General features: G+C 39.4%; 2 protein-coding genes across 5 annotated transcripts; both read left to right on the forward strand.

The window, feature by feature from the left end:
- On the forward strand, nucleotides 1–26,613 carry LOC115988118 (putative disease resistance protein RGA4). Of its 4 annotated transcripts, none has more exons than XM_031111758.1 (7): nucleotides 1–3,872; nucleotides 3,959–4,092; nucleotides 4,211–4,277; nucleotides 4,494–4,655; nucleotides 20,748–20,820; nucleotides 22,434–22,514; nucleotides 26,044–26,613. In XM_031111758.1, the coding sequence occupies exon 1, from the start codon at nucleotides 159–161 to the stop codon at nucleotides 3,867–3,869; it is 3,711 nt and encodes a 1,236-aa protein (XP_030967618.1). In that variant the 5' UTR covers nucleotides 1–158; the 3' UTR covers nucleotides 3,870–3,872; nucleotides 3,959–4,092; nucleotides 4,211–4,277; nucleotides 4,494–4,655; nucleotides 20,748–20,820; nucleotides 22,434–22,514; nucleotides 26,044–26,613. The 4 variants fall into 4 exon arrangements, with proteins under 4 accessions (XP_030967618.1, XP_030967617.1, XP_030967620.1 ...); XM_031111757.1 differs by lacking the exon at nucleotides 26,044–26,613 and adding an exon at nucleotides 23,863–24,029; XM_031111760.1 differs by lacking the exon at nucleotides 26,044–26,613 and adding an exon at nucleotides 23,863–24,029 and having other exon boundaries at nucleotides 22,452–22,514.
- LOC115985621 lies at nucleotides 6,258–8,434 on the forward strand. The gene is made up of 3 exons (XM_031108547.1): nucleotides 6,258–7,050; nucleotides 7,129–7,781; nucleotides 7,868–8,434. Exons 1-3 carry the CDS (start codon nucleotides 6,258–6,260, stop codon nucleotides 8,432–8,434), a joined length of 2,013 nt encoding a protein of 670 aa, XP_030964407.1.

Raw genomic sequence — 26,613 nt, forward strand, 5'->3', positions numbered from 1 at the left:
TCTTCCTTTTTCTTCTCACCCAGCGAACCCAGTCCCACGTTTTAGATATTATTGTTTCTGTTATTCTCTGAATTCACAATTCTTCTACTGTTTCCAAATACTGAGAGCTTATTTCTGTGAATATCCTGAGAGCTTGTTATCACAGAACCAAACCAAAGATGGCTGAGAATATCCTGAGTGTTGTTGCTGAGGAAATCGTAGGCAAGCTGATTTCACTTGCTACTGAGCAGATCGGCCTTGCATGGGGCTTCAAGGAGGATCTGAAAAGGCTTCGTGATTCGTTAACCACGATTCAAGCTGTGCTGGCTGATGCAGAGAGAAGGCAAGTAAGGGAAGAGCAAGTGAGGCTTTGGCTGCGGAGGCTTAAAGACGTTTCTTATGATGCTGATGATGTGCTGGATGACCTTGCTTATGAGATTCTCCGGAGAAAGGTAGAGATCCGAAACCAAATGAAGAGAAAGGTATGCTTCTTCTTTTCCGCTTCAAACCCCATTGCATTCCGTTTCAAGATGGCCAACAAAGTTAAGAATATTCATGAATCGCTAAGAACGATTATTGATGAGGCAAATAAATATGAATTTACTAGAGCAGGACCAATAAATGCAAATCTTGAGATGATCCCAAACCGAGAGCGAGAGACAGACTCCTCTCTTGATCCTTCAGAAGTTGTGGGAAGGGAACATGATGCCTCAGAAATAGTAAAGTTGTTGCTTAATGCAGTCAGTCAACAACTCTCGGTCATTCCAATTGTAGGAATGGCAGGTTTGGGAAAGACAACTTTAGCAAAACAAGTGTATAATAATGAGCTAGTACAGAAACATTTTGATGAAAAAATATGGGTATGTGTCTCTGATAATTTCAGTAATAAAAGGATCTTGAGCCAGATTCTTGAATCTCTTACCCATAGCTCATGTACATTAGAGAATAAGAATGCAATATATGAAAGCCTTAAAGAAAAGTTACAAGGTAAAAGATATCTTCTTGTACTTGATGATGTATGGAATGAGGATTCTCATGAATGGGATACTTTAAAGGAGAGTTTGTTAGGAATTAATCCAAATATTGGAAATAATATTATTGTAACAACCCGTAGTGACAAAGTAGCAGAAATCATGCGAACACTTCCCAAACATAACATGAAAAACTTATTAAACAAAGAATGTTGGGAAATAATCAAGAACAGAGTATCTACAAAAGAAAGAATTCCATTAACACAAGAATTGGAGGATATTGGAAGGGAGATAGCTAAAAGATGTCATGGGATTCCATTAGTTGCAAAGGTTATAGGAGGCTCGATGTCTTGGAAGATTGAGGAAAGTGAATGGTTGAAAATTCAAAAGAGTATGGTTTGGAATTCCCAAGATGAAAACGAATGTATCTTATCAATACTAAAATTAAGCTTCGATCATCTTCATCCACCATCTCTAAAGAAGTGTTTCACATATTGTGCAATTTTTCCTAAAGATTATGCCATGGGAAAGGAAGAACTAGTTCAACATTGGATGGCTGAAGGGTTCCTTCAACCGTCTCAAAGACATTTTTCAGTGGAGGATATTGGTTTTGAGTATTTCGATATTTTATTGGGGAATTCCTTATTCCAAGATATAGAAAGGGACAAATATGGTGATATTATAAGTTGCAAGATGCATGATCTTGTACACGATCTTGCCCTCTCAATTTCAAAATGGGAAACCTTGCATGTAGAGGGCATACTGGGGGGTGACATTGATATGTCTCATATTCGACGTTTATCTCTTATATACAATGGCCAAACAACACCAACAATCTCACTGTCTAACAATGACATGGGTAGATTGCGCACAATTTTTTCTATTCATGCTAATCTTGGCAACAATTTACTCGTTGTAAAATGTGTACGTGGTCTAACTTTATTTGGACGACATGTAGACGAGTTGCCCAAGTCAATTGGTGAGTTTAGACATTTGAGGCTTCTCTGCATCGAGCGAACCAACATCAAAGCATTACCTAATTCTGTTACCAAGCTCTACAACTTACAGACTCTAATAATCAAGTATTGTCATCTTCTTGAAGAGCTCCCAAATGATCTACAAAATTTGACTAACTTGAGACATATTAACATTAGCCATAAGTACATAAAACAATTGCCAATCAATATAGGCAATTTGACTTGCCTTCAAACATTGTCTTTCTTTGTCATTGGTCAAGATGAAGGTCATCGAATTAAAGAAGTGGGATGCTTAAGCCAACTCAGAGGAGGATTATGTATCTACAATCTGGAGCATGTGAGAGATAAAGAAGAAGCCAAAACTGCAAATTTAATGGGAAAGACAGGAGTGCACAAATTGGGATTCCATTGGAGTAGTGAAAGAGAAGGCAACAATAATGATGAGGATGTACTGGAAGGCCTTCGACCTCACCAGCATTTGAAAAGCTTAGATATAAAAAATTTTAGGGGTGAGAAGTTGCCTTCGTGGATATTGGCACGTGATAACTATAGTGATGGGTTTCTTTTGGACCACTTGTTGGAAATTCGTTTTAAAAACTGTGACAAGTGCAACAAGATTCCTACACTTGGGCATTTACTTCATCTCAAGGTTCTTGAAATAGAGGGAATGGATAATGTGACATGCATAGGAACAGAATTTTACATTAATTATAGTGGTGAGAGATCAAGTAATAGTGGAGGTGGTAGTTGTAGAAAAGTGGTGTTCCCAGCTTTGAAGACACTTGTTTTGGCGAAGTTGCCCAACCTAGTGGAATGGAAGGACGTGTTGGAGTTGACAACAATAGAAACGGTGTTTCCTTGCCTTGAGGAGTTGACCATTAAATCATGTGGCCAATTGACAAGTGCTCCATATCATTTTCCAACTCTTAAGGAGTTACGGATTTCTGGTATCAAAAGCACGGCATTTGAAAGGATTATTAGCAAGCTTTCCACACTCGCCTCCCTCGGAATTTCGTATATTTCAGAACTTGTTTGTTTGCGAGAGCAGTTATTCCAGAATAATAGGAGTCTCATGTCTATATACATAGATAATTGTTTTGATTTGGTGTCCATCTCGCCGCATGAGGATGCAACCTCTCTCCAATCAATCATAATAGGAGATGTAACCTTTCCTTCTCTTGAGACATTTGAAGTAAGTGATTGTCCTAATTTGAGATCCTTTCCAAGTCTACAAGGAGCAGGGTCCCGTCTCCGAAGTTTGACGATATCATGTGGTGATGAGGTTCTACCAATTGGGTTACAATCCTGCACGTCTCTTTCAAAATTGATTATAGAGTGTCCAAATCTGATATCAATTCCAGAACTAAGAGAATTGCATTCTCTTGTGGATTTACAAATTTTTGATTGTTCTAATCTGAAATCAATTCCAGATCTAAGAGAATTACATTCTCTCACCCATCTATGCATTGTCGGTTGCAAAAAGTTAACGTCTCTGCCAGATGAGTTAAAATGCGTCACCGGCTTAAAGTCTTTGATGATTGGTAGGTTTTGTGAAGAGTTGGATGCGTTCCCCAGTCTCAGTTCCATCCAACACTTGCACACGTCTCTTGATAGACTAATATTGGTTGGGTGGGAGAAACTTAACTCTCTCCCGGATGAAATACAATGCTTCACTTACCTTAAACATCTGTGCATTGGCAGCTTTGATGGACTGGAAGCTTTGCCTGAGTGGTTGTGCAACTTTTCTTCTCTTCAAATATTGAAACTTCGACTCTGCAAGAAGCTGATGTATCTGCCCACATCACAAGCCATGCAACACCTCACTAAATTAGAATCATTGTTGATTATTAAATGTCCCAAATTAAAGGAAAGATGTGCAAGAGGTAGCGGGGCAGAGTGGTCCAAAATTGCCCATATTCAAGATGTCAGATTTAGAGATTGAGCGGTAAGTTTACACATACCTCAAATCATCTTTCTTCAGTTTTCCCAATTTCTTAATTGCCCCTAATTTCTTCCTTTTTCTTTCTTCAGTTTTCCCCTATATTCTTAATTGCACTTAATTACGAGAAGAAGTAATTAATCTCATGGAATTATTTAATACCAAAAGGTAGCTGCGCAGATTTGTCCACAGCTTTAATGTTATTAAAGAGGAAGCAACTTGAGTTGTAAGTTTACTTATACCTTATATCATCTTTTCTTCTTTTCTATGATAATCTCATTTCTGCCCCAAATTCTTGCTATTTCTCGTTTTCATCCTTATTTTTACATCTCTATTGTGTATAGCTGGAGGCAAAATCAATCAACTAATCCATTCTCAACTGTCAGAGCTAACAGTAGTTCATAAGAGCCGGTAAGTTTTCTCAAGTTTTACTCAATAAAACAAAAAAGAAAAAAAAAAAAATTGTTAATCAATAGTTTTCTTATAAAATTAATTTGGTATGATTAGAGTTGGTACTAGGCTGTTACTCAATTGGGACAAGCCTTTATGAGATCTATAATGCAATACATTTAACAATCTAACTTGCCAAGTCACCACTAACCTCAAATTTTTTCCCTCTGTTTTTAGATAGCCATTCATTTATTAGCATACATATGGTGGAAACTGCAGATATTTTACTGTCGCCATTGAAGGTAAGGACGTGCCACGGGAAAAAGAGCTCGCTGGTCCAAGTTTGTCAATATTAAATGAAAATAGAATGTTAGATCATCCAACAACAGACTTCCACTTGTGAGTCTATCTCTCTTTTACTATTATTATTATTATTATTATTTATTTATTTGTTTTTTTTTTTTTTTGAGTTTCAAATACTCAATGATCAGCGACAGCTTGTCTTTCATGACATATCCACTTTCTTGAAGTTATTCGCAAAAATTGGGCATGATGTGTCTGTAGGGTTATTTGGTATTTGTTTTTCTACTGGGAGAATTGAGAGCTACCTGTGCACAAATAAGTTCAAATTCTTCAGCTACTTCTCAAAATTAAAAACCTAACAAAGTGTAGGAGAATCATGTTTTTCTTCTTAAAAAAAAAAAAAAAAAACAAAAAAAAAATTGTCAGTCAAGTGTCCTGGAAAAGAGCTGCTACTGTCAGCTAATGATCAGATTTTTGTCCTACTTTTTTGAACAATTGATCCAGTAATTGCTCAATTTTCTTGAAATCTAGCTTCTTAATTGTAGTTCAAAATAATAGCACTATGCTTATTGATGATGTTCAAAATTATCACCAATAGGTCACACCGTACTCGCGACTCAAAATTGAACCTGCACGACAGAAAAATGATCAAAGAAAACCTTTAGAGAGCACCGGTGTGGAGCCAGCCAAACACTCTCCGAAGGTCAAGTCAGAATTCGCCTTTTCAATCTGGAGCATTAAAGAGGGTTAATAAACCGTACCTCGATTTGCGGGAATGTTAGTCCTTTTATAGTGGTGGAGAGTTGGCTTTTCTTCTTGACCTCTAGATCTTTCCAATGTGGGACTATAGTGGTGGAGAGTTGACCTTTCTTCTTGACCTCCAGATCTTTCCAATGTGGGATTCTGATACAAATTCCCCCAAAGCGTGGTGAGCAAGGATTTTCCTTTTTAGGGCTTTTCTAGGTGATAGGGATTTCGGATCATGGGCCCTCATGTATCCCTCAGCGATGGGCCTTCAAAGCGTATAGGATCATCTCTACATAGGCCCAACAGTTCCTATCCGTCAGGCCCATTAAGGAAGGCCCGTTAGGATACATATTTCATCATCTTCAGTTGCCCCCTTCACCCCATGGGTCCGTCATTTTTTAGGTTGAAGGACCAATGGGGTGACGATCCAAACGTAATGGCGTGACGGATTTTTTATGACGGGTTGAGAACCATAAGATAAGGAGGAGGTTTTAAGTTTATAGCTGCAACGGGTTGACGGTTTCATGCAAGCAAGGATGACGGTGCGAACGAGAGATCCGTTGGTCAAGCTAGCTATAGACAGGCTGTACGAACGTCATTAATGATGATGGCACGTGTCGTAAACTGATTGGGTCTTATCCCGGATCGAGGCGACGCTTCGACTTTCGTGCATCCCACTTATAAATAAGGGAGTAATGCCTCTCATTTCTACACTTTCAGAGGAAATTAGCTTGTCAGAGCACATCCGTCACTCCTGTCAGAGCGCATCCGTCACGTCCAGCTGATCCGTTCAATTGCTTTAACCGTCAGTGCCATTCTTCGTCAATTCGTTGGTAAAATTGGTAAGTGTTCTTCTTTAAGCCAACATTGTTTTAATTTTCCTTACAATCGACGCTTGTTATAGACACATAGACCGTCAGAGTCTTAGGCTCTTGTCGTTTCATGTAGGAAATGTCTAGTGCGTCGAGTAATCGATCGGTTGCTCGTGACGGGTTGGATTACGAGGAAGTATATCCGTCCGGTCATCGAGAACAAGATAGTACAGAGGATAGGAGTCCGTCCTCCTCCTCCTCGTCCTCAACATATGAGGATCTGGAGGTGGTTGATCAAGACGAGGGACCTGATGACGGTGAGAAACAGATCGTTAGATCCGTCATTGGTGCTGATGGGCTCAGGGAGTTCGTCATGGTACCGGAGTGGACGGTGAATTTCTTCACGTCCGTCATAAAAGAAAATCATTTTAAGACACTTAGGGATAATTACCAAATTCCGGAAAATGTGACCATCCGCCTTCCCTACAAATCGGAGAAGTGTTATTATGACGGCGTGGAGGGAGTCGGGATATACGAGCAAATGTTGAAGGCCGGACTCAGGTTCCCATTGAGTTCGCTTCATCGTGAGCTCCTCTGTCAACTGGGGTTATCCGTGAATCAGATTTCCCCTAATGCTTGGAGAGTTTTTATAGCGATGGAGATATTGTACGGCGCTATGTCCGACGGGAAAAAGAGATTGACAGTTAGGGAATTCCTACACTGTTACCGTCCGGACGAAATTGATAAATCTAAGGGGATATATAGCTTCGTCCCCAGGAGTCCGTTGTTGAAAGTAATCTATGATACGCCGGACTCAAATAGGGACTGGAAGAGAAGGTACTTCTTCCTAGAGGGCGACGGTTGGATGGGTCGTCCAGGGGACACGGATTTCATGCCCGTCGACACTACTTGGGGGATATTACACCCGTCTAGTATGGATCGTCCTTAAAACTTCGACTTATTTTTGTTGAATATAATATAATCTAACCGTCCTCTATCTTCTTTTGTAGTTAGACGTCGCCCCCAAATTGATATAAAAGAATTTGCTTTCCTTGAGAAAATTTTCTCGAAGACTAAGCCGGAGGAAAGGACCTGGGCGAAGCTGGTGACACTTAAGACCATTCACTGGTATTGTGACGGACCAGAACCGACAGCAGCAGCCGTCAAGTACGAAGCAAAGACAAGGAGGCGTAAGCTCGTCGCCCTATATCTTAAAAACTGTGAATTTATTTTGTTTACTAACTCTCCCGTCCATGTTTCAGAGATGGACGACGCTAAGAGAAGGGCTCTGATTCGTTCAAAGGCAGCAAAGAAGACGGATGATGAAGCTGCCCCTGTGACGGGTCCAAGCAATCCGTCTGTTAAGCGGAAGACTCAGCCTAAAGTCGACCGTCAGGCCAAGAAGGCCAGAGTGTCCCTAGAACCCGTCGTGGGACTTATGGCGGAGCCTCCGAAGACGGCCACTCCAATCATGCACGGGGTTGGCAAGGGACTAATGAAGGGCCCGTCGAAGGATCAAGAGAAACCGCCCGTCCTTCTTCGAGAGGATTCTAAGCATGCCTTAGAACAGATTTCTTCCATCATGTCGGCGGAAGATTATGAAGACTTAGGCAATCACTCGACGGAGGCCATGGGTGAGACGGGCCTGTTTGCGGTTACACAGGTAAGACAGCCCGTCTGCTTTTTTAAATGCAAATTAAATCCTCTTTGCCCGTTGCTTGTTCCATAACTATCGTCATTATTTTCTAGGCAATGGTCATGATGAAGGGGCTGATGGGACGGTGCCTCAGCCATGAAACGGCTTTGGATCGTGTACGGGCCAAAGCGGAGCAGACGGAGGAAGAACTTCTTCAGTTTCGAAACTGGAAACCCAAGATAGAGAAGAAGCTTGAACTTTCGGAGAAGGCAAGGAAGAGCCTTGAAAAGGTGACGGAGGAGGCAAAGAAAGCTCTGGAGAGTAAGGATAAGGAGATAGAAGAGCTGAAGAACGAAGTCCGTCAGGCTAAGGATGCGGCAGTTCGTGAATACCGTGACTCCGACGCCTTAATTACCGAGCTGGGCGATTCTTTCCATCAGGGCTTCATGGATGCTCTCCGTCAGGTGAAACAAGCTTATCCAGACTTGGACACTTCGAAGTTCAAAGTTGAGGATCCAGTTCAAACATCCGTCGTTCCTGCTGACTCAGAGGATACAGACGACCTTTTTGCTGTCGATGATGCCCTTGGTGATGGGAAGTCGGCACCAGCAACAGTTGATCAAGCTAAGCCCGTCACAGAAACAGTTCCTCAGTCCGTCGATAATGCGGATAAAGCTTAGTAGATAGATTTATTTCTATTTATATATATATATATATATATTTTTTTTTTTTTTACTTTTGTGAACAATTCTCATCCGTTGTCGATGATACATGTAAACATTGCCTTTTAATGGCCTATTTTTTGTCAAATGCATCCGTGCACTTTATTTTATATGCTGAATGTTTGAATTTTCTAATTTTGCTTCGGAATTCTGTCATTGCTTGGCTTATTTGCATTTGTTCAGCTTGTTAATTACTTCCTGGATCCGGCATGTTTTTGATCCTTGGAATTTTATTCTTTGGGCACTGTAGAATGCTCCGTCCTCTTGTGGCTGTGTTTATGTTACATCCGTCCATTTCTTGGACTTCCAGTTGTCGTTATTCTAGGATGACCCGTCTACCTGATGGATTCTGTTTTAGCGTAAAATTGTCCGTCCATCTTGTGGACTTCATTGTGTTCGTCCATTTCGTGGACTTCATGTGGTCACCTTGTATGGTGATCCGTCCATCTTGTGGACTTTATTTTGTATCCGTCCATCTTGTGGACTTCATGTGATTACCTTGTATGGTGATCCGTCCATCTTGTGGACTTTATTTTGTATCCGTCCACTTCGTGACGGCTATACCGTCCACTTTATGAATTTGTAAAATTGTTCACCTTTTTGGGTGATCCATCCACTTTATGGACTTGTAAAACTCTTCCCCGTTTTGGGTGATCCGTCCACTTTGTGGCTGCTATACCGTCCACTTTATGGACTTGTAAAATTGTTCACCTTTTTGGGTGATCCGTCCACTTTGTGGCGGCTATACCGTGCACTTTATGGACTTGTAAAATTCTTCCCCGTTTTGGGGTGATCCGTCCACTTTGTGGCGGCTATACCGTCCACTTTATGGACTTGTAAGATTCTTCCCCGTTTTGGGGTGATCCGTCCACTTTGTGGCGGCTATATCGTCCACTTTATGGACTTGTAAGATTCTTCCCCGTTTTGGGGTGATCCGTCCACTTTGTGGACCTTATTTTGTATTCGTCCATCTTGTGGACTTTTAGTTAGCTTTCGTTAACTTTGTGGACAATTGTAATGACATCCGAGTAGAAGATCATAATAGTATTTAATTATAAAGATGCGTAAAGGAAAAGTGCCTGCCCCCTTGGGCTTAAAAAAGGCACGACAAGATTGTAGCAAATAGAAAAACAGTTAAAAGAAAAACTTGCGAAAAACTTAAAAAGCCAAAAAGGAAACTTGGTTGCCCTTCGCCGTGTTATTATTACTGGTAGTATTTTCTCAAATGCTCGGCATTCCATGGATGCGGTAGCTTCTGTCCATCTGTTGTCTCCAGGTGGTATGTTCCTTTCCTTTTCCACGCCGTGATTCTATAAGGTTCTTCCCAGTTGGGGCCGAGTTTTCCCTGTGTAGGATCTCTAGTTGCACCAATGACCCTCCTGAGTACGAGGTCTCCTACTTGGAAGTTTCTGTGTCGGACCCGGGAGTTGTAATGTCTGGCCATGCGATCCTGGTATCTAGCGATCCTTTGCTCTGCCACCGACCTTAGCTCATCTATCATATCCAGCTGTAGCCTTATAGATTCGTCGTTCCTGCTTTCGTCGTGGTTGTGAACCCTGTAACTTGTGAGCCCAACCTCTGCTGGGATGACCGCCTCGGTTCCGTATGTCAGTCGGAATGGCATCTCTCCCGTTGGAGTCCTCGCCGTTGTCCTGTATGCCCACAGTATGCTCGGTAATTCTTCGGGCCATATGCTTTTTGCCCCTTCAAGCCGAGTCTTGATGATCTTTAACAGGGATCGGTTCGTGACTTCAACTTGGCCATTAGCCTGAGGATGGGCAGGTGATGAGTAGTGGTTTTTTATTCCTAGTTGTGTGCAGAAGTCCCGGAAGTGGCCGTTGTCGAACTGCCTCCCGTTATCTGAGACAAGGACTCTAGGAATACCGAATCTGCATACAATGCACCGCCAGACAAAACTTCTAATGTTCTTTTCTGTAATGGTGGCCAAGGCTTCCGCTTCTACCCATTTTGTGAAGTAGTCAATACCCACTACTAAGAACTTTAGCTGCCTTACCGCCGTCGGGAAAGGTCCCATGATATCTAGACCCCACTGAGCGAATGGCCATGGGGCCGTTATAGGGGTCAGCTCCTCAGCTGGCTGTCCTATAAAATTGCTGAACCTCTGGCATTTGTCGCAGCTTTTAATGTACGACTCGGCATCCTTCTGCATGATTGGCCAGTAATACCCAACTCGTACCAATTTGTGCACCAACGACCGCGATCCAGAATGGTTCCCGCATATCCCCTCGTGTACTTCCCTCATTACGTAGTCTGCCTCTTCAACCCCGAGGCATCTTAGATAAAGGCGGGAGAAACCTCTCTTGTAAAGAATGTCTTTTATCAAGACGAACCTAGCCGCTCGGACTTTTAGCTTTCTTGCTGCCTCCTTCTCTTCTGGCAGTAACTCGTCCTTCAGGTATGAAGCTATCTGTGTAGTCCAGTTTCTTTCGGAGCGTATCTCCTGCATGTTGTCGGGGTCTATTAGTGGAAAGAGTTGAACAAAGGAAAGTACATTACCCAGTGTCGTCATATGTTCTGCAAAAGTGGTTTTGGCCAGTCGATCGGCGAGCTCATTTTCTCCTCTGGGGATTTGGACGACCATCGCTGTTAGCCCGTTGACTCTCGCCCTTATTTGATCAAGATATCTTTTCAACCTTTCCCCCTTGCATTCATAATCTCCGTTTACTTGATTAGTCACGACTTGAGAGTCGCAATAGACGACCACCCTTTCAGCTCCGGCGGCTTTGGCTAGGTCGAGCCCCGCCGCAACCGCTTCGTATTCTACTTTATTGTTGGTTATGGGGAAGTCGAGACGGACCATACATTCGATCTTGTCTCCTTCAGGCGATAGCAAGACTATGTCGGCCCCTCCAATTCGCCGATTGGATGATCCGTCGGTGTAGACGCTCCACTGGGGGGGTTCCTCTGCCCCCTTGTCCTCGTCAAGCGTAAACTCTACTATGAAGTCGGCTACAGCTTGTCCTTTAATGGCCACCCGTGGACGGTACTTGATATCAAATTCACTCAATTCTATTGCCCACAGCGTCAGTCGGCCTGCGGCTTCAGGATTACTCAGTGCCCTTCGTAAGGGCTTGTCGGTCATTACGTTCACGGTGTGGGCTTGAAAGTAGGGTTTGAGCTTGCGAGCACCCGTGACCAATGCAAAGGCGAGTTTCTTCATAGGTTGATATCTTTCTTCGGCACCGCGGAGCGCCCAGCTGGCGTAGTATACAGGCTTCTGTGCATTGTCCTCTTCTCTAATTAAGGCCGCGCTGACGGCGACAGAGGAGACAGCCAAGTAGAGGAAAAGTTCTTCTCCAGGTTGCGAGGGACTCAATAGGGGTGCTGAAGATAGGTATGCCTTTAATTCCCCGAAAGCTCGCTGACACTCGTCCGTCCACTCGAAGGATTTCTTTAATGTGCGAAAGAAGGGTAAGCACTTGTCCGTGGCTCTCGACACAAATCTACTTAATGCCGCTATCTTGCTGTTAAGGCTTTGTATTTCCTTCACATTTCGCGGGGGGGCCATCTCTATTATGGCTCGGATTTTATCCGGATTAACCTCAATCCCCCTCTGTGAAACCATGAACCCTAGGAATTTGCCTGCCGTTACGCCGAATGCCCACTTTCCCGGATTGAGTTTCATTTTATATGATCGAAGCGTACCGAATGTTTCCTTAAGATCTTCCAGGTGGTCTTCCTCCTTCCGGCTTTTCACCAGCATGTCGTCGACATAGACTTGGACATTTCTCCCGATTTGCTGCGCGAACATCTTGTTCATTAGCCTCTGGTATGTTGTCCCCGCATTCTTCAGGCCGAATGGCATTACTTCGTAACAGAATAGACCTTGGCTGGTTACGAACGAAGTCTTCTCCTGATCGGCCTCGTGCATGCGGATCTGGTTATAACCCGAGAAAGCGTCCATGAAGCTTAGTAGTTGGTGTTGAGCTGTCGAGTCTACTAGGACGTCGATCCTTGGGAGGGGATAGCTATCTTTGGGGCAAGCTTTGTTAAGATCGGTGAAATCCATGCACATCCGCCACTTGCCGCTTGCTTTCTTCACCATTACCACATTCGCCAGCCAATCGGGATAGTAGACTTCCCTGATGAAACTTGCCTCTTGGAGTTTGTGGACCTCTTCCGCTATTGCTTGGTCTCGTTCCGGCGCGAACGCTCTCTTCTTTTGTCGGACGGGTGGAAATGAGGGCAATACATTCAATTTGTGTACCATGATCGAGGGATCGATACCCGGCATGTCGTCATGGCTCCAGGCGAACACATCCTTATTGCTCCTCAAGAAAGCTACGAGCTCTTGACGGATTGCGGGTTTGGCAAGCGTTCCGATCTTGGTTGTTCTGTCCGAGTTGGCACTGTCAAGAGTTATCTCCTCCAACTTCTCTATGGGTTCTGCCATCGTTCGATGCTCTTCTATGTTCAAGGCCTGGATTTGGTCTTGCATGTCCATCATTGCTACGTAGCATTCTCGTGCGGCAACTTGACTTCCGCGTAGCTCTCCTACCCCATACTCCGTTGGGAACTTGACCATTAGGTGGTAAGTTGACGTTACCGCCTTCCACGAGTTGAGCGTAGGTCGTCCAAGAATAGCATTGTAGGCGGACGAGCAATCGACCACCAAGAATGTTACGTTCCTGGTGACTTGTTGGGGGTAATCTCCTACTGTCACCGGTAACGTTACCGCGTCCAAAGGGAATACCCTACTTCCTCCGAAACCAACGAGCGGGGCGTTCGTCGGTATTAGCTGTTCCCTGTCAATCCTCATTTGCTGGAATGCTGGATAATACAAGATATCGGCCGAGCTGCCGTTGTCGATCAACACTCGGTGCACGTTGTAATCTCCTGTCCGCATGCTGACGACGATGGCATCGTCGTGTGGATGGTGTAGGCGCTGCGCGTCCTCTTCCGTGAACCCAACAACGGGGCTTTCTCTGTTTGCTATTCTTGGCACTCTGCCCGTCAACTGGACATTCTGTACCATCCGAAGGTATGTTTTGCGAGCCTTTTTTGACGATCCGGCCGCAGCATTTCCTCCGATTATCATTCTTATGTCTCCTAATGGGGGTCTTGGTCGCGCGCCATTTCGGCGGGGGTGTTGTTCTTGTGGGGGTTGATCCGTTCTCCCCTTGTTGACGAACTTCTGCAGCTTCCCTTGTCGGATAATGGCTTCGATCTGCTGCTTCAAGTCGTAGCAATCGGCCGTGTCGTGGCCGTGGTCACGATGAAAACGGCAATATTTGTCTCTGGACCTTTTGCTGGGATCACTCTTCAGCTTTCCTGGGAACGTTAGGGACCCCTCGTCCTTAATCTACATTAGGACTTGGTCAATCGGCGCGGTTAGCGGGGTGAAACTTGTGAACCTTCCGCCCATGGGTTTTGGACGTCTGTCCTCCCTTCAGTCTCCCATCCTTCCTTTCTTCCGCCCCTGGTCCTGTCGGGGATCCTCTTGTCTGTCTCTTTTCTTGGGTCTATCTTCTCGCGATAATAGTGCGTCCTCAGCGTTCATATATTTGGTGGCCCTGTAAAGCACCTCCGACATGGTCTTGGGGTCGTTTTTGTATAGGGAGAACAAAAACTTACCCCTCTTCAGCCCATTCGTGAATGCTGCTACCAATATCTTGTCGTCGGCTTCGTCGATCGAGAGCGCTTCCTTATTGAAGCGTGATATGTAGGCCCGCAACGTCTCCTCCTCTCGCTACTTGATGTTCATTAAGCAAGCCGTGGATTTTCTATATCGATGTCCTCCGATGAAGTGCGTAGTAAATTGAGCACTTAGTTCCTTGAAGGTGCTGATGGAGTTGGGTGCTAGTCGGCTGAACCAAATCCTTGCTGCGCCCTTTAGGGTTGTAGGAAAGGCCCTGCACATAATCGCGTCTGCCACTCCCTGAAGATGCATCAGGGTCTTGAAGGTCTCTAGGTGATCTAGAGGATCCTTGACTCCGTCATAACTATCCATACTTGGCATGCGGAACTTATTCGGCAGGAGGAAGGAGTTGACGGTTGTCGTGAAGGGCGAGTCAGTCCGGTTGACAAGGTCGTCAAGATCACTTGACACTCGACCCTTGAGAGCGTTCATCATTACATCCATCTGTTCCTTAATCGCCTGCATTTCCACGATGATGGATTGTGGAGCCGTATCCGTCGGGGTTGGGATGTTAATGTCCCGTCGTACTGGTCTGCTCGGTGCGTTACTCTCCTGTTGTCCGTCCTGATCTCTCCTTTCAGCGCTGGTCCCTTCTTGATCCGCTCCTTGGTTATTGACCGCCGCATTCTTTTGGTTCAGCTGCTCTTCTAGGTCGTGGTTTTGTTTGGTTAGGCGCTCTACGGCTGTGGCAAGCGTCCTGACCTGTTTCTCAAGGGCAGTCGTAGGGGCTTCTTCTTGAACGTCATTCGTGGTTGCCATTGAGCGAGTGAGTACCATGTAACTCTTTTGTCTAGGAAGCGATGAAGCGCTACACGTTTCCCACAGACGGCGCCAACTGATGATGTTCAAAATTATCACCAATAGGTCACACCGTACTCGCGACTCAAAATTGAACCTGCACGACAGAAAAATGATCAAAGAAAACCTTTAGAGAGCACCGGTGTGGGGCCAGCCAAACACTCTCCGAAGGTCAAGTCAGAATTCGCCTTTTCAATCTGGAGCGTTAAAGAGGGTTAATAAACCGTACCTCGATTTGCGGGAATGTTAGTCCTTTTATAGTGGTGGAGAGTTGGCTTTTCTTCTTGACCTCTAGATCTTTCCAATGTGGGACTATAGTGGTGGAAAGTTGACCTTTCTTCTTGACCTCCAGATCTTTCCAATGTGGGATTCTGATACAAATTCCCCCAAAGCGTGGTGAGCAAGGATTTTCCTTTTTAGGGCTTTTCTAGGTGATAGGGATTTCGGATCATGGGCCCTCATGTATCCCTCAGCGATGGGCCTTCAAAGCGTATAGGATCATCTCTACATAGGCCCAACAGTTCCTATCCGTCAGGCCCATTAAGGTAGGCCCGTCAGGATACATATTTCATCATCTTCACTTATAATTGTCGGCTCTTTTCAAAGAAGTTAGCAAAATTAAAGCTAAAAGGAAAATGTAAATGGAAGATCACTAACGACCAAGCACTTATGTTCTTATTGGTGAATTAATTTGTCAATATAAATGCATCCTTCCATCACAATGAATATCTTTAAAAAGTCACTCACATTATCAATTCTTCCAAATCAACATTTAGCATATTCTGTATGAGTGTATAAGGAAAGGACTAGGAAAAGAAATCAGGTGCCCTTGCAAGTCAATAACATTTCATATTGAAAAGTAGACCCTTTACATCCAAAATGGCAAGGTAGTAAGGATAGGGACAATTTTGTTTTCTTTCCCCAATAATAACAGATTCCTTGACCTGTAAAATTTTAAGGTTAGTTTGTAAGCTTCGATATCATTGCATCTTTTCAATCTTCATACTCTAATATATGTAATTTATAAGTTGTGATATCATTTCATCATTAAAAAATATTTTTAAATTTGTAATCCACAAGTAGCACTTGGACATTCTTGTGAGCTAGCCACTTGTAGTTTTTGATTCAGTAGGCCTTTCTTTTCCAATGTCAAGGATACTTTACAGATCATCCGTTTTGGAGCCAAATCTTCTTTTGGTTACCAAAACTGTTATGCCAACAACGAAATCTCCCAGCAAAGCAATAGGCATGTAATCCCTTTCTACGGAAAGCTAATTTGAAGTTTTCTAGAGTGGTTGATTTATTTCAATTTATATCCATGCGAAGGCTAAGAATACAATCAAAGATGGATTTTTTACCATTCACTTTGGAAGAGATATGGAAGGAACAAGAGTGTCCTAGTACTAGAAGATTGGTTGTAGTCCAAATATCAAAAAAGATGGAAGCTTAAATTGATTGCAATGAAAGTTTTTCATTAAAATTTGTGAGTTAACACCATCTCCTCTTCTAATTTCTCTCTTCCAACAAAAATAGCCTATTAAGATGCCTTACTTTTCTTTTTCTTTTTTAATCTCACTACAATTTCGTATGCTATTTACTAAATTAGTTGTTTGTAATTTTATATACCATTTATTGATTCTGGTTATCCTTAATTCCCGATCAGAGGTGTACTTCAACATGCTAATTATCCACCATTTCCCAATTAAAGGTGCACTGAAGCATAAAATGGTACAAGATTGCCCTTGTTCCAAATATTCAAAAAGATGTTTGAATCATATGCTAAGCTTGAAATAATAAAAATTCAGTATTTTCTCTTAAATATTTCACATTTGGTGCATCATATCTTGTTGCATGGCATATGTAGATCTTCAAATATTACTAAACTAAGAAAAAATATGGGCTCGTTTGGTGCCTGTGTTTAAAAACTGAAAATTGTTTAAAAACTTTTGTGAAAATACGTATGGGTAAAAAAGTGTATGGAAATATGTGAAATGTTGTTTAAAAACTGAAAATTATTGTTTAGAAACACTCACCAAACACCGCCTATATTTTCTTGTTTGCACAATTACCTCTCTGAATTTATTTTCAATTAGGCTTATATATAAAATTCTAGTAAACTTGTTACTATATATAAATATTTAATTTATCAAGTTTGTAGTAATGGGTTTTTTTTACTTGGTCAAATAAAAAAAAGTATGTAGTAACTAGGTTTCTTTGTTAATAAAACTTTTTTTTTTAATAAAAAAGTAATTAGGGTTCTTTGTATCTATATTAATTTTGAAGGTTCACCCTTTGATATATTTGGAACTTATGGGAAGAAATGATGAATGTAAAACTACGAATTCTAAGTTTGTCATTAAGTGAACTTAGAATTCTAAACTCCAAAATAGTTATTTTCATATTGTGAATTAATCTGAAGTTATTTTTCTTGTAATAAGTAAGTTACTTAATTTAAAGTTAGTTTTCAAACTTAAAAAATAATCAATGACATACATTATTTATTTAGTTCAAATTAGAGTTGTTCATGAACTTAAAAGTTGTGATTACTGTACTCTATAGGGAAGAGCATCTTGAGATTCCAATCAAATTGAATGAGACCTTAATTGCATTATTATTTTTCTTTGTTGAGATCAAATATAATATTGAGTAAACCATATTACTAGTATTTAGGATTTCTTGAAGACGGCATTGAAACTATATTGATTTTATTCTATTTTGAGTTATCTATCTTTTCAATTTTTTCTTGGAAAATTCCATTTTTAGGTCAAGTACCATCTCTTATCAATGTATATGAATTCCTGACATATTTTTGCCTTTCAAATCAAATGTACTTTTGTTATGGTTTCCTAAACTTGAAGCCTCTATGCCAGTGACTTTAGCAGTTAACTCAAGTATGAGGTAAAAATCTAGAGTTGGCATTTTTATTTATTGATTTCATAAAAATCATTTACTAAAAATCACTTGTGCATATCTCTATTAATGCATTTAAGAAAACTACCTCCAATTAAGTTTTTCCATCTATAATAGGGTTTTCTTCTTGTGAAGCTTTAAATTATTGTCTTACCAAATAGGTGAACATAATACTAGATGCTTTTGATTATACAAACGTTCATAGGATAGATCCTAATCATTTGCATATAAGGTAATGGTCCTCTCTCTATAAACTAAAACGATTGGCTATTATTTGATATTTATAATACAATACGGTTTCATAACTCATGACTATGATCATTATTGACATAAGTAGTTTAAGCAACGATGGTGTTGATTGATTCTAATGACTTCTGTCATGATTTTGAAAAAGCCAAGAAGCACAGCTCATGGTCCAAGCATGGGTAAGTTCTGATTCTTGCCAATGATTTCTATGTCTTTGGTTATGGTGGATGCTAATAGAAATCATATCATAATGGTTCTACCTAGTGTCTTACTCATTGAAACATTGGATAGCCAATGAGCTATAGCTCAACTGGCACTTCCTCTCCTTATATAAGTTCTAAGGGGAGGGTGAGGTTGTGGGTTTGACACCCTCTTACTTTGTGTGATATTTTATATATGAAATTCTGATTACTTGTTACTCTCAAGGTTTTAAGTTATCAATTTGCGGTACTTAGGGTTCTTTGTATTTGTAAATTTTGAAGGTTCACCGTTAGGTATATCTCGAATCTATGAGAAGAAATTCCAAATGTATGACTGAATTCTAAGATTGTCGTTAGGTGAGTTGAGAATTTCAAACTCCATAATAGTTTGTTGATGTTGTGAATTAATTTGAAGTTGTTTTTTCTTTTAATAAATTAGTTAATTTGAGTTTTCAAACTTTAAAAATAATCAATGAAATTCATTATTTGTTTTGTCCTACAGTTTTACATGAGCTTAAAAGTCCTTGAAGTTAGTTTTCAAACTTGAAAAAATTCATCAATGATAGATAATATTTATTCTGTCGTTATTAGAGTTTACACGAAATTAAAAGTCTTGTTTATTGTATTCCATAAGGAAGGGCGTCTTGAGATTCAAATCAAATTGAATGAGACCCTGATTCCATATTTTATTTTTTGGGATCAAATTATGATATAGTATAAGCCATATTACCATTAATTAAGATTGCCTTGAAGATTACATTGAAACTACGTTGATTAATTTGATTCTCTTAGAGTTTTCTTTCTTTTTGATTTTTTTTTTCCATAGAAATATCTGTTTTTAGGTCATCTGGAGCCATATTGTATATGTATTTGCAAGTGTTGATCGCTACACTGTACTTGGAAACACTATCAGCAATGCATTAGGTGAGGCTTAGGTTTTTCCAACGCTTTCACGGACGTTGCTTCCATCTTCTATCTATGTATATGGTATTCCTAACAATTTCTCCACCTTTCATATCAAATGTTAATTTGTTAAGGTTTCTTAACTTAAAGCATCTATGTTGGTGACTTCAACACTTTACTAGATTATGAGGTAGACATCTATAGTTAGCCTTTTTACTTTTGAATTTCATCAAAAAATTTCATTAAAAATAGTTATAAAAAAATTTCACTAAAAACCGCTTGTACATATCACTAGCTATTAGAACATATAAAAATTCTGTCTCCAATTAAGTTTTGGCACTTATGATCAGTATTGACATAAATAGTTTGAACTACCTTAGGCTGCATTTGGTTGAATGTAAAATATTTTCCAAGTGTAAAATATTTTCAGGTGTAAAATATTTTCGGGAAAGGAAAATATTTTCAAGTGTTTGGCTGCATTATGAAAATTGTTCTAGAAAATGTTTTCATGTGTTTGGTTACATTTTGAAAATGCTATTTTTCTACTAGTTTCTCACATTTTCTCACCCATTTTCTCAACTACCAAACAAATTTTATAATAGGAAATTTCAATATATAAACTTAAAACAAACAAAAATCAAAACAAAACCAAACAAAAATCAGAACAAAACATTTCCACAATTCAAAAACTTGGTCAAACGGAGAGAAGGAGGAAGAAAGAGTGATCAACAAGTGAGGGAAAGGGAGAGGTAGATCGAGAAAGAGAGAGATCGGGCATGGGTGGGTCATGGGTGCGATCTCGTCGGTGTTGGGGTGCGATCTCGGTGGTGCTTCAGGCGGTGCGAGATCGGGTGGGTGTGGATCGGGCAAGGTGGGTGTGGGTTTGCCAAAATGGGGATTGGGTTATGTTTCTCTGGGTAGCTTGGATGTGGATCGGAGCTCATGGTGGTGTGCAATCTCGTCGGTGCGCCGGTGCTGGGGTACGACAAGCCGGTGCTGGTGTGCGATCTCATCAGTGCTGGGGTGCGACTCGCTGGTGCTGGTGTGCGATCTCGGTGGTGCTTTAGGTGGCGCGAGCTCGCCGGTGCTAGTGTGCGATCTCTCTTCCTTGCTGTTTCTCTCTCTTTTCTGTCTTCCTGGGGCGGAATTGATTTGAAGGTAAAATACAAATGGAAATGGTTTTACAGGGTTAGAGGGCATATTTTACGGTCAACGGAAATGATTTTCCGTTTGACCCAATTTTCTTTGCGCACCCAAACACCCTCAAGGGTGTAAAACATTTTCCTGATTTCCTTCACCATCAAAACAAACGCAACCTTAGTATCGATACTTGATAGACTTTGATGACTATTGTCTTGGTTTTGGAAAAAGCAAGATCCAGCACATGCTTCAAGCAAGTGATAGATGGCAACTTCTTTGTTTTGAGCATACCTTTAAATTTACCAATTACACATTATTGACTCCTAATCTCACCATTCAATTTTCCTGAGTCTTTTCCTTTTTCAGTATTTTTCTTATTCTATCATAAAAATTATTCTATTGTCATGTGTTGTAGGCACTTAAGGAAATTTATCTATTCTTTCTGGCTAGAGAAATAATATATTATAGTTGGGAGCTGATGAAAGTTGGTAAGTCCTCTCAAATCTTCTCCTCTTTTATTGTCTTTCTTATTCTTAACCATTATATTGTTTATGCAATTATTCTCCCATCAGCTCATCTTTTTCTGTAAGTTCTCTCGTCTTATGCAGTTATCATCTTTTTTACCCCTCGGTTTTGTCCTTCTAGTTTCCTGGAATGATTTTCATGTCTAAGGTTTAGAGACTATTAATCTATGGGTTTTCAGGATCAAGAACTTATGAATCTAATTTTTCTCATATTTCAACAATTGAGATAATTACTTATAAATAATACAATCCCAGTGCCTCTTTTTTTTTTTTTTAAATTTCTAAAATCAAAGAAAAATTTCCCCATTGAGATTGTTAATATTTCTTTTCCTTTTTTAATAAATAACGTAAGAACTTTTTATTAAAGCAATAGTCAACCCAAATGCACTGGAAATGTACTACAATAGCAGAAATTAAGAGCACAGATTACAATGATCAACTAGAACAAGGATGGACAAACAAGAAAATGAAGGTAAAACTAAGCTCCATTCAAGGAGAGTACGGAAGAAAAAAGACTTTATATCAAGGATAAACCATTCACAATCCTGAAATCATCTAGCATTGTGTTCCAGCCATAAATACTAAAACGAAAAATGTGACACAAAGCTCTAGAAATCTATATTTCTATATCTTCCAAACTTGCCTTGCCAAGAAGCCAACAACTCAATAAATTTATATGACATAACCCAATAGATACCATACAAACAAAATCCCATAGAAAAAGAGCTTCAAATTTGATATATAGCTAATAAAATCCATAATCAAGATTGTTTTTTAATAGTTCTTTCTCATTTTCATTTTTCAATATGCAGGAATAAACTTCTTGCTGGTTTCCTATAGATTTTCCTGAATATTGGATATTAATACATTGGCGTATTTGTTAGTTGCAATAATCTCTTCTAAATCCTTCCTATTTTTTAGTGGATCTTGTGTTTTACATTTATTCTAGTTAAGGCCTTCTATGTTAATTAAGTAGTGTTAAACATCTTTTTAGCTTTTTTAAAATTTAATAAGTTCTATATTTAACAAAAGGCCCTCATATTTTGTCCCAAATAGAGAAAAAGGAAAATTATCTTCAAGTGCTGCCCGAAATACTTAAGATTTCAAGAAGCTGATATGCTCCCTTACAATATGCTACTGATTTCTTATTTCCCTCATTTAAAAGAAGGATATGCCAAGGAAAATGGTCCCTAGTATAGTAGTATCCCTGGATTGCTCTTATTCAAGCGATAGAGATATCATAAAAAGCAAGTGATAAGTCCCTCCCAACTTGAAGTCTAAATCTTTTCTCTTTTCTTTAAATATCAAATACCAAATATATGTCTTTCTTTGAAGAAGAAGGAAAAAAAAAAAAAAAAAACCATATATATGCTGAAATATGCTATATTAACCCAAGCACAAATTAAATGAAAACTCAGGAAACAATACATCAACATTAAAAACATTACAAACAAACTTTTGTCACTAAATTAAGCCAACAATAAAACATGACTTCTCATATGCTATTCGTAACTCATAAGTGATCTTGGATTTCATTGCTAATATACTCATTTTTACTAAGTCGTTCATCACATCAGGGCATAATGTCTCTACAGGGCTATTGTTACATTTCAATTGGGAGAAGTGTTGAAATTCATTAGTGTGGGAAACATGTTCAGGTACTTCTTTTAGCTGAGCCTTTAAGTTTATTCTCTTCAACATGGTATAATGCATGAGAAACTCAGTTTTTTTTTAATAATTCATTTTCCTAAAAAACATTATAATACAAGCACGTGACTGGTATTTTACAAATCTTATATAGAAAATGTTCAATCAAACTTGGAATTTTTTTTGTCATTTTCAACAGATCTCCAAATAGTTTGTTATTTATCATAGATCTATCTTGAGATTTGTTGTCCATTGGGCGGAGCCATGTTATGCTTTGGGGGGCCATGGCCCCCCCAGAATTTTTTGAAACCTCTATAATAGTAGGAAAAAAATGGTCTCACAGTTTTTCATTTAAGAGCTGGCCCCCCTATGAGAAAAACTTGGCCCCTCCTCCAATACGTAGCCATAAAAATGCCCTACTCCAAATTCCTACTTTTTATCTTTTTGACTTTTCCTTTACTTCTCTAAGACATGTCAGCCATATACCACATTTTTTTTCTTGTGTGAGGCCATATCCCATAGCTATTCAAAGACATATGTTGTACTAGTGTAGGAATTATCATTAGAGAGTAGAGAAACTATGAGAGAGTAGAGAGACTATGAGGGTATAGTATTAGACTATTAGTAGGAATGGAATTGATTTTGAATTTAGTTGGGATGAATGAAATTGATTTTGAATTTATTTTTGACCATATAGTCTAATTTGGTTGAATTTAACTGCTATTTATTTTATGGTTGCTTATAGTGACTTTGTTATATTTAATTTCTATAAATATTATTTCTTGTAAATGTAGTCTAATTTTGGTTAGATATAATGTTTTTTTCTAAAACTAACACAAGAAGATATGTATATATGTATATATGTCATACTTTGTATTTTTCTTGAATTGCAAATCAATATGATAATATTACCTCGGCCCCCCCAACCAAAAATTTCTGGCTACGCCCCTGGGTCCTAGTATGTCGTACACTTAGAAAGTTGTTTATTGCTAAATTTTGTACATGTACAAATATATAAAAAGGTATTGGTGATTATCCAACTATTTGGTGATTGGAGCTTTGTCAATCGAAACACATCTTGAAACCTTTCACCACCCTTTAGTTTGTTACCAACAACACAATTAGAATCTCACATGGAAGAAAATCTTTGCTTCATCTTTTTCCACTCACTACACTAACATGTTTGAACATCATTGAATTGAATAAACAATCTTATATGGTAACTAGAAAACTTTCATTTCTACATGAGCTATACATTTGCAAGAAGCAACATAATCTACCCATGTTGGAAGTGGCACATTGGCTCACTAAATTACAAATGCTAATGTTATTTCAATTTCCCAATTTGATGTCATGTAGGATTGCACAAAATGGTCTAAGATTGCTCATGGAGTTTGTCTGCATTATATATTATCCTCCTTTTTTGCAATAGTATTTTCCTATGAAGCACGGATGCGTTTCCGGATTCGGGAGTGGGTGTGGGTATGGGACTCGGCAATTTTTGAAAAAGTAGGGTGCGAGTGCGGGTGCGGGTGCAGCGGAGTGCGACAATTAAAAAATTATTAAAAGTATTTTTATTTATATTTTTAATATATTGCTAAGCATACCTTTTCACATTATATAAACATATACCAAATAAAAAATCAATATTACTAGTTTTTTATTTTATTTTATTTTATTTATATACATATATTTCTTATATAATTTATTGAAAATATTAAAATTATAAGTCTATGTTTCAACTAGTATATCAATATTACGCCTAAATATCTAGCTAAATTATAATTATAATAATAAGTTAATAACAACGATCACTTTTTAGAATATTAAAAGTTTAAAACAGTAATATAGAATGTACCTAGATAATGAAAAAAAAAAAAGAAGAAGTACATTTATGTTTGGGGAAGGGTTAGACTTAATAAAAAAGTCGGAGAATTTCAAAGGTCAAACTCTCTTTGCTACTTTCCAATGCTTTGTCACGTGACTATTGACTAAGCTCACAAAAAGAAAGATAAAAGAGACAAAGCAGAGAAACTAAGAGGAGCAGATGAAAGTCAGAAGACTCAAAAATGAAGAACAAAAGGGTAAAGAGGAAACAGAGAAGAAGAAGCCTGATCTACAATTCTGCATTGTCTGCGATGAGCTGGGATTGTTCTTCAGGAAACCAGAACGAGGTGAGCTTGAGTGCGTTTGTGAGAGAGGGGAGACGAAGAGCAGAGAGTCGATAGGGGAGACAGAGCACAGAGAGTGAGAGAGAGCTGAAGATTGAAGTGAAGAATGTTGCTTAAGTGCGTTTTGATAATTGAGATAATTTTGGGTTTGTGATTAAGTTCAAACGGTCAAAATGCACTATCCTGAATCGGCCGTTTCGGCCTGAATCGACCATTTCGGCGATTTCGACCAATACGACCCGAGTTGGCGCGAATTAGCCCGATTCAGCACGAATCGGCTTAGTCTGAGCCGCGTTTGTGGGGTGGTGAAAAAAAAGAAAAAAAACACGTGGCAGGACATGGCCTGACACGCGGGCAATGGCATCCCTCGCGCGTCGCCGAGTCGCGCCATGTCGAATGTGGGTGCGGCTCCTCTAGCGCCGCGTCCATGCTTCCCAGGTATTTTCCCAATGATATGGTTATAGGCATTAGCTATGTCTCATTAAAAAATTTTAATTGTATTCAGCTCCTCTCCTCTGGAAAGGGATTGGTTGCCATTTTCTAAAGGGCTTCTTTGCCATTTACTAGTATAACCTTCATTTTGCAAGCCGATAATTATTTTTTGCTTTAATAGCAGAATGATTTTTAATGCATGATTGATTTAAATTTATGGATTTCCTTGTTATTAATTTTTTTGCCGACATAATCTTCGTATGTTACATAGTGTACATATAGAGATCTCCTTCCTTTATCTAAAATGCATACCTGCAACATAGTGTACATATGTTGACTACTCATTGTTTGATAAATTAATAACAATTTCTAAATGGGGATCAAGTACTTCAGATCACATTACTTAGTGTTTTGAAGAGGAAAAACATATAAAAATCATGATATCTAGATAAATTTTTCTGTCAAGATACAAACCAAAGGAAGGGGGAAGGGGTGAAATAGAAATTCTGGCCAGTCTTTTAAATAGGGTGCATCCTTGGAATTTAAAGAAATATCACTTGGCTATAAAAGGTGAGTGGTGAATTTTAGAATTACTCTTTGTAGATAAACATCTGAATGGTGCTTCCTGCACCCCACTTCAATTTGTTAGGAATGGACGATGAAAACATACATTTACAGGCATTTATGATGCCTTTTAATCTTTTTGTGCAAGTATTCTTAAATGTCTGGATGGGTATATGGACATGGCAATGGTGCAAACACAAGAAAATGTCAAAGGGCAATTGAAAATTAACTACGGTGATGCTTTCATTCGTAGAAATATCATTAATTAAGAATTGTATTGTTTTTTTTTTACTGTTATTATTCAAATTTCTTTTTTGGGTCCATACCATATTTTATTTGACAGACAATGATTGGGATATCTATTTTTATGCAGTTCTCTACGTTAGTACAAGTCATGTAGATCATCTGCAGTCATGCTTTTAATGTAAGATAATGTGGATTTTAGAAATGAGGACCGGAAGATCTTCTCCAATGGAATGAGCTATCAAGTGTTTTTGAAGAGTGATGTGATGAATGGTATCATTTATTTAATGGTATTATCAACGATGATGATGATGATTGTTGAGTTGGTGGCTTGACATTGTTTAAGCAATGTTGCCGTGTACTTGGTTTCAAATGGTGTGCGCCACTACACTTCCTCTCCACGCAAAGATTAGCCAACCTTATTGGTTCATGTTGCAAACCTAAACTCTTATATACATGCGGTCTTGTTAATTGTTGTGACAAAAAATAGAGTAACTGAGTTGAAAAAAAAAAAAGAAAAAAAAAAAGAAAGAAAAAAAGAAAGAAAAGAAGAGTTCAAGTGGTGGTTTGTTTAAGAGAAATTATAGATTTCTCTTGTTACATGCTTTTGGTGAGAGTGTTCTTTGGGTGTATTGGTGTTTCGGTTTTGTGATAGCAACTTTATACTATCTTTGTAATTGGTCCTATTTTTGTAGTAAAA

This window comes from Quercus lobata, chromosome 4 (assembly GCF_001633185.2).
Source record: "Quercus lobata isolate SW786 chromosome 4, ValleyOak3.0 Primary Assembly, whole genome shotgun sequence".
NCBI lineage: Eukaryota > Viridiplantae > Streptophyta > Magnoliopsida > Fagales > Fagaceae > Quercus > Quercus lobata.

What these genes read in the sequence shown, in the direction of transcription:
- LOC115988118 (XM_031111758.1), top strand. Translation starts at nt 159, where the DNA reads ATGGCTGAGAATATCCTGAGTGTTGTTGCTGAGGAAATCGTAGGCAAG.
- LOC115985621 (XM_031108547.1), top strand. Translation starts at nt 6,258, where the DNA reads ATGTCTAGTGCGTCGAGTAATCGATCGGTTGCTCGTGACGGGTTGGAT. An exon ending in GGGGATATTACACCCGTCTA is followed by an intron (nt 7,051 to 7,128) that starts GTATGGATCGTC and finishes CTTCTTTTGTAG; the next exon opens with TTAGACGTCGCCCCCAAATT. An exon ending in GCCTGTTTGCGGTTACACAG is followed by an intron (nt 7,782 to 7,867) that starts GTAAGACAGCCC and finishes ATTATTTTCTAG; the next exon opens with GCAATGGTCATGATGAAGGG.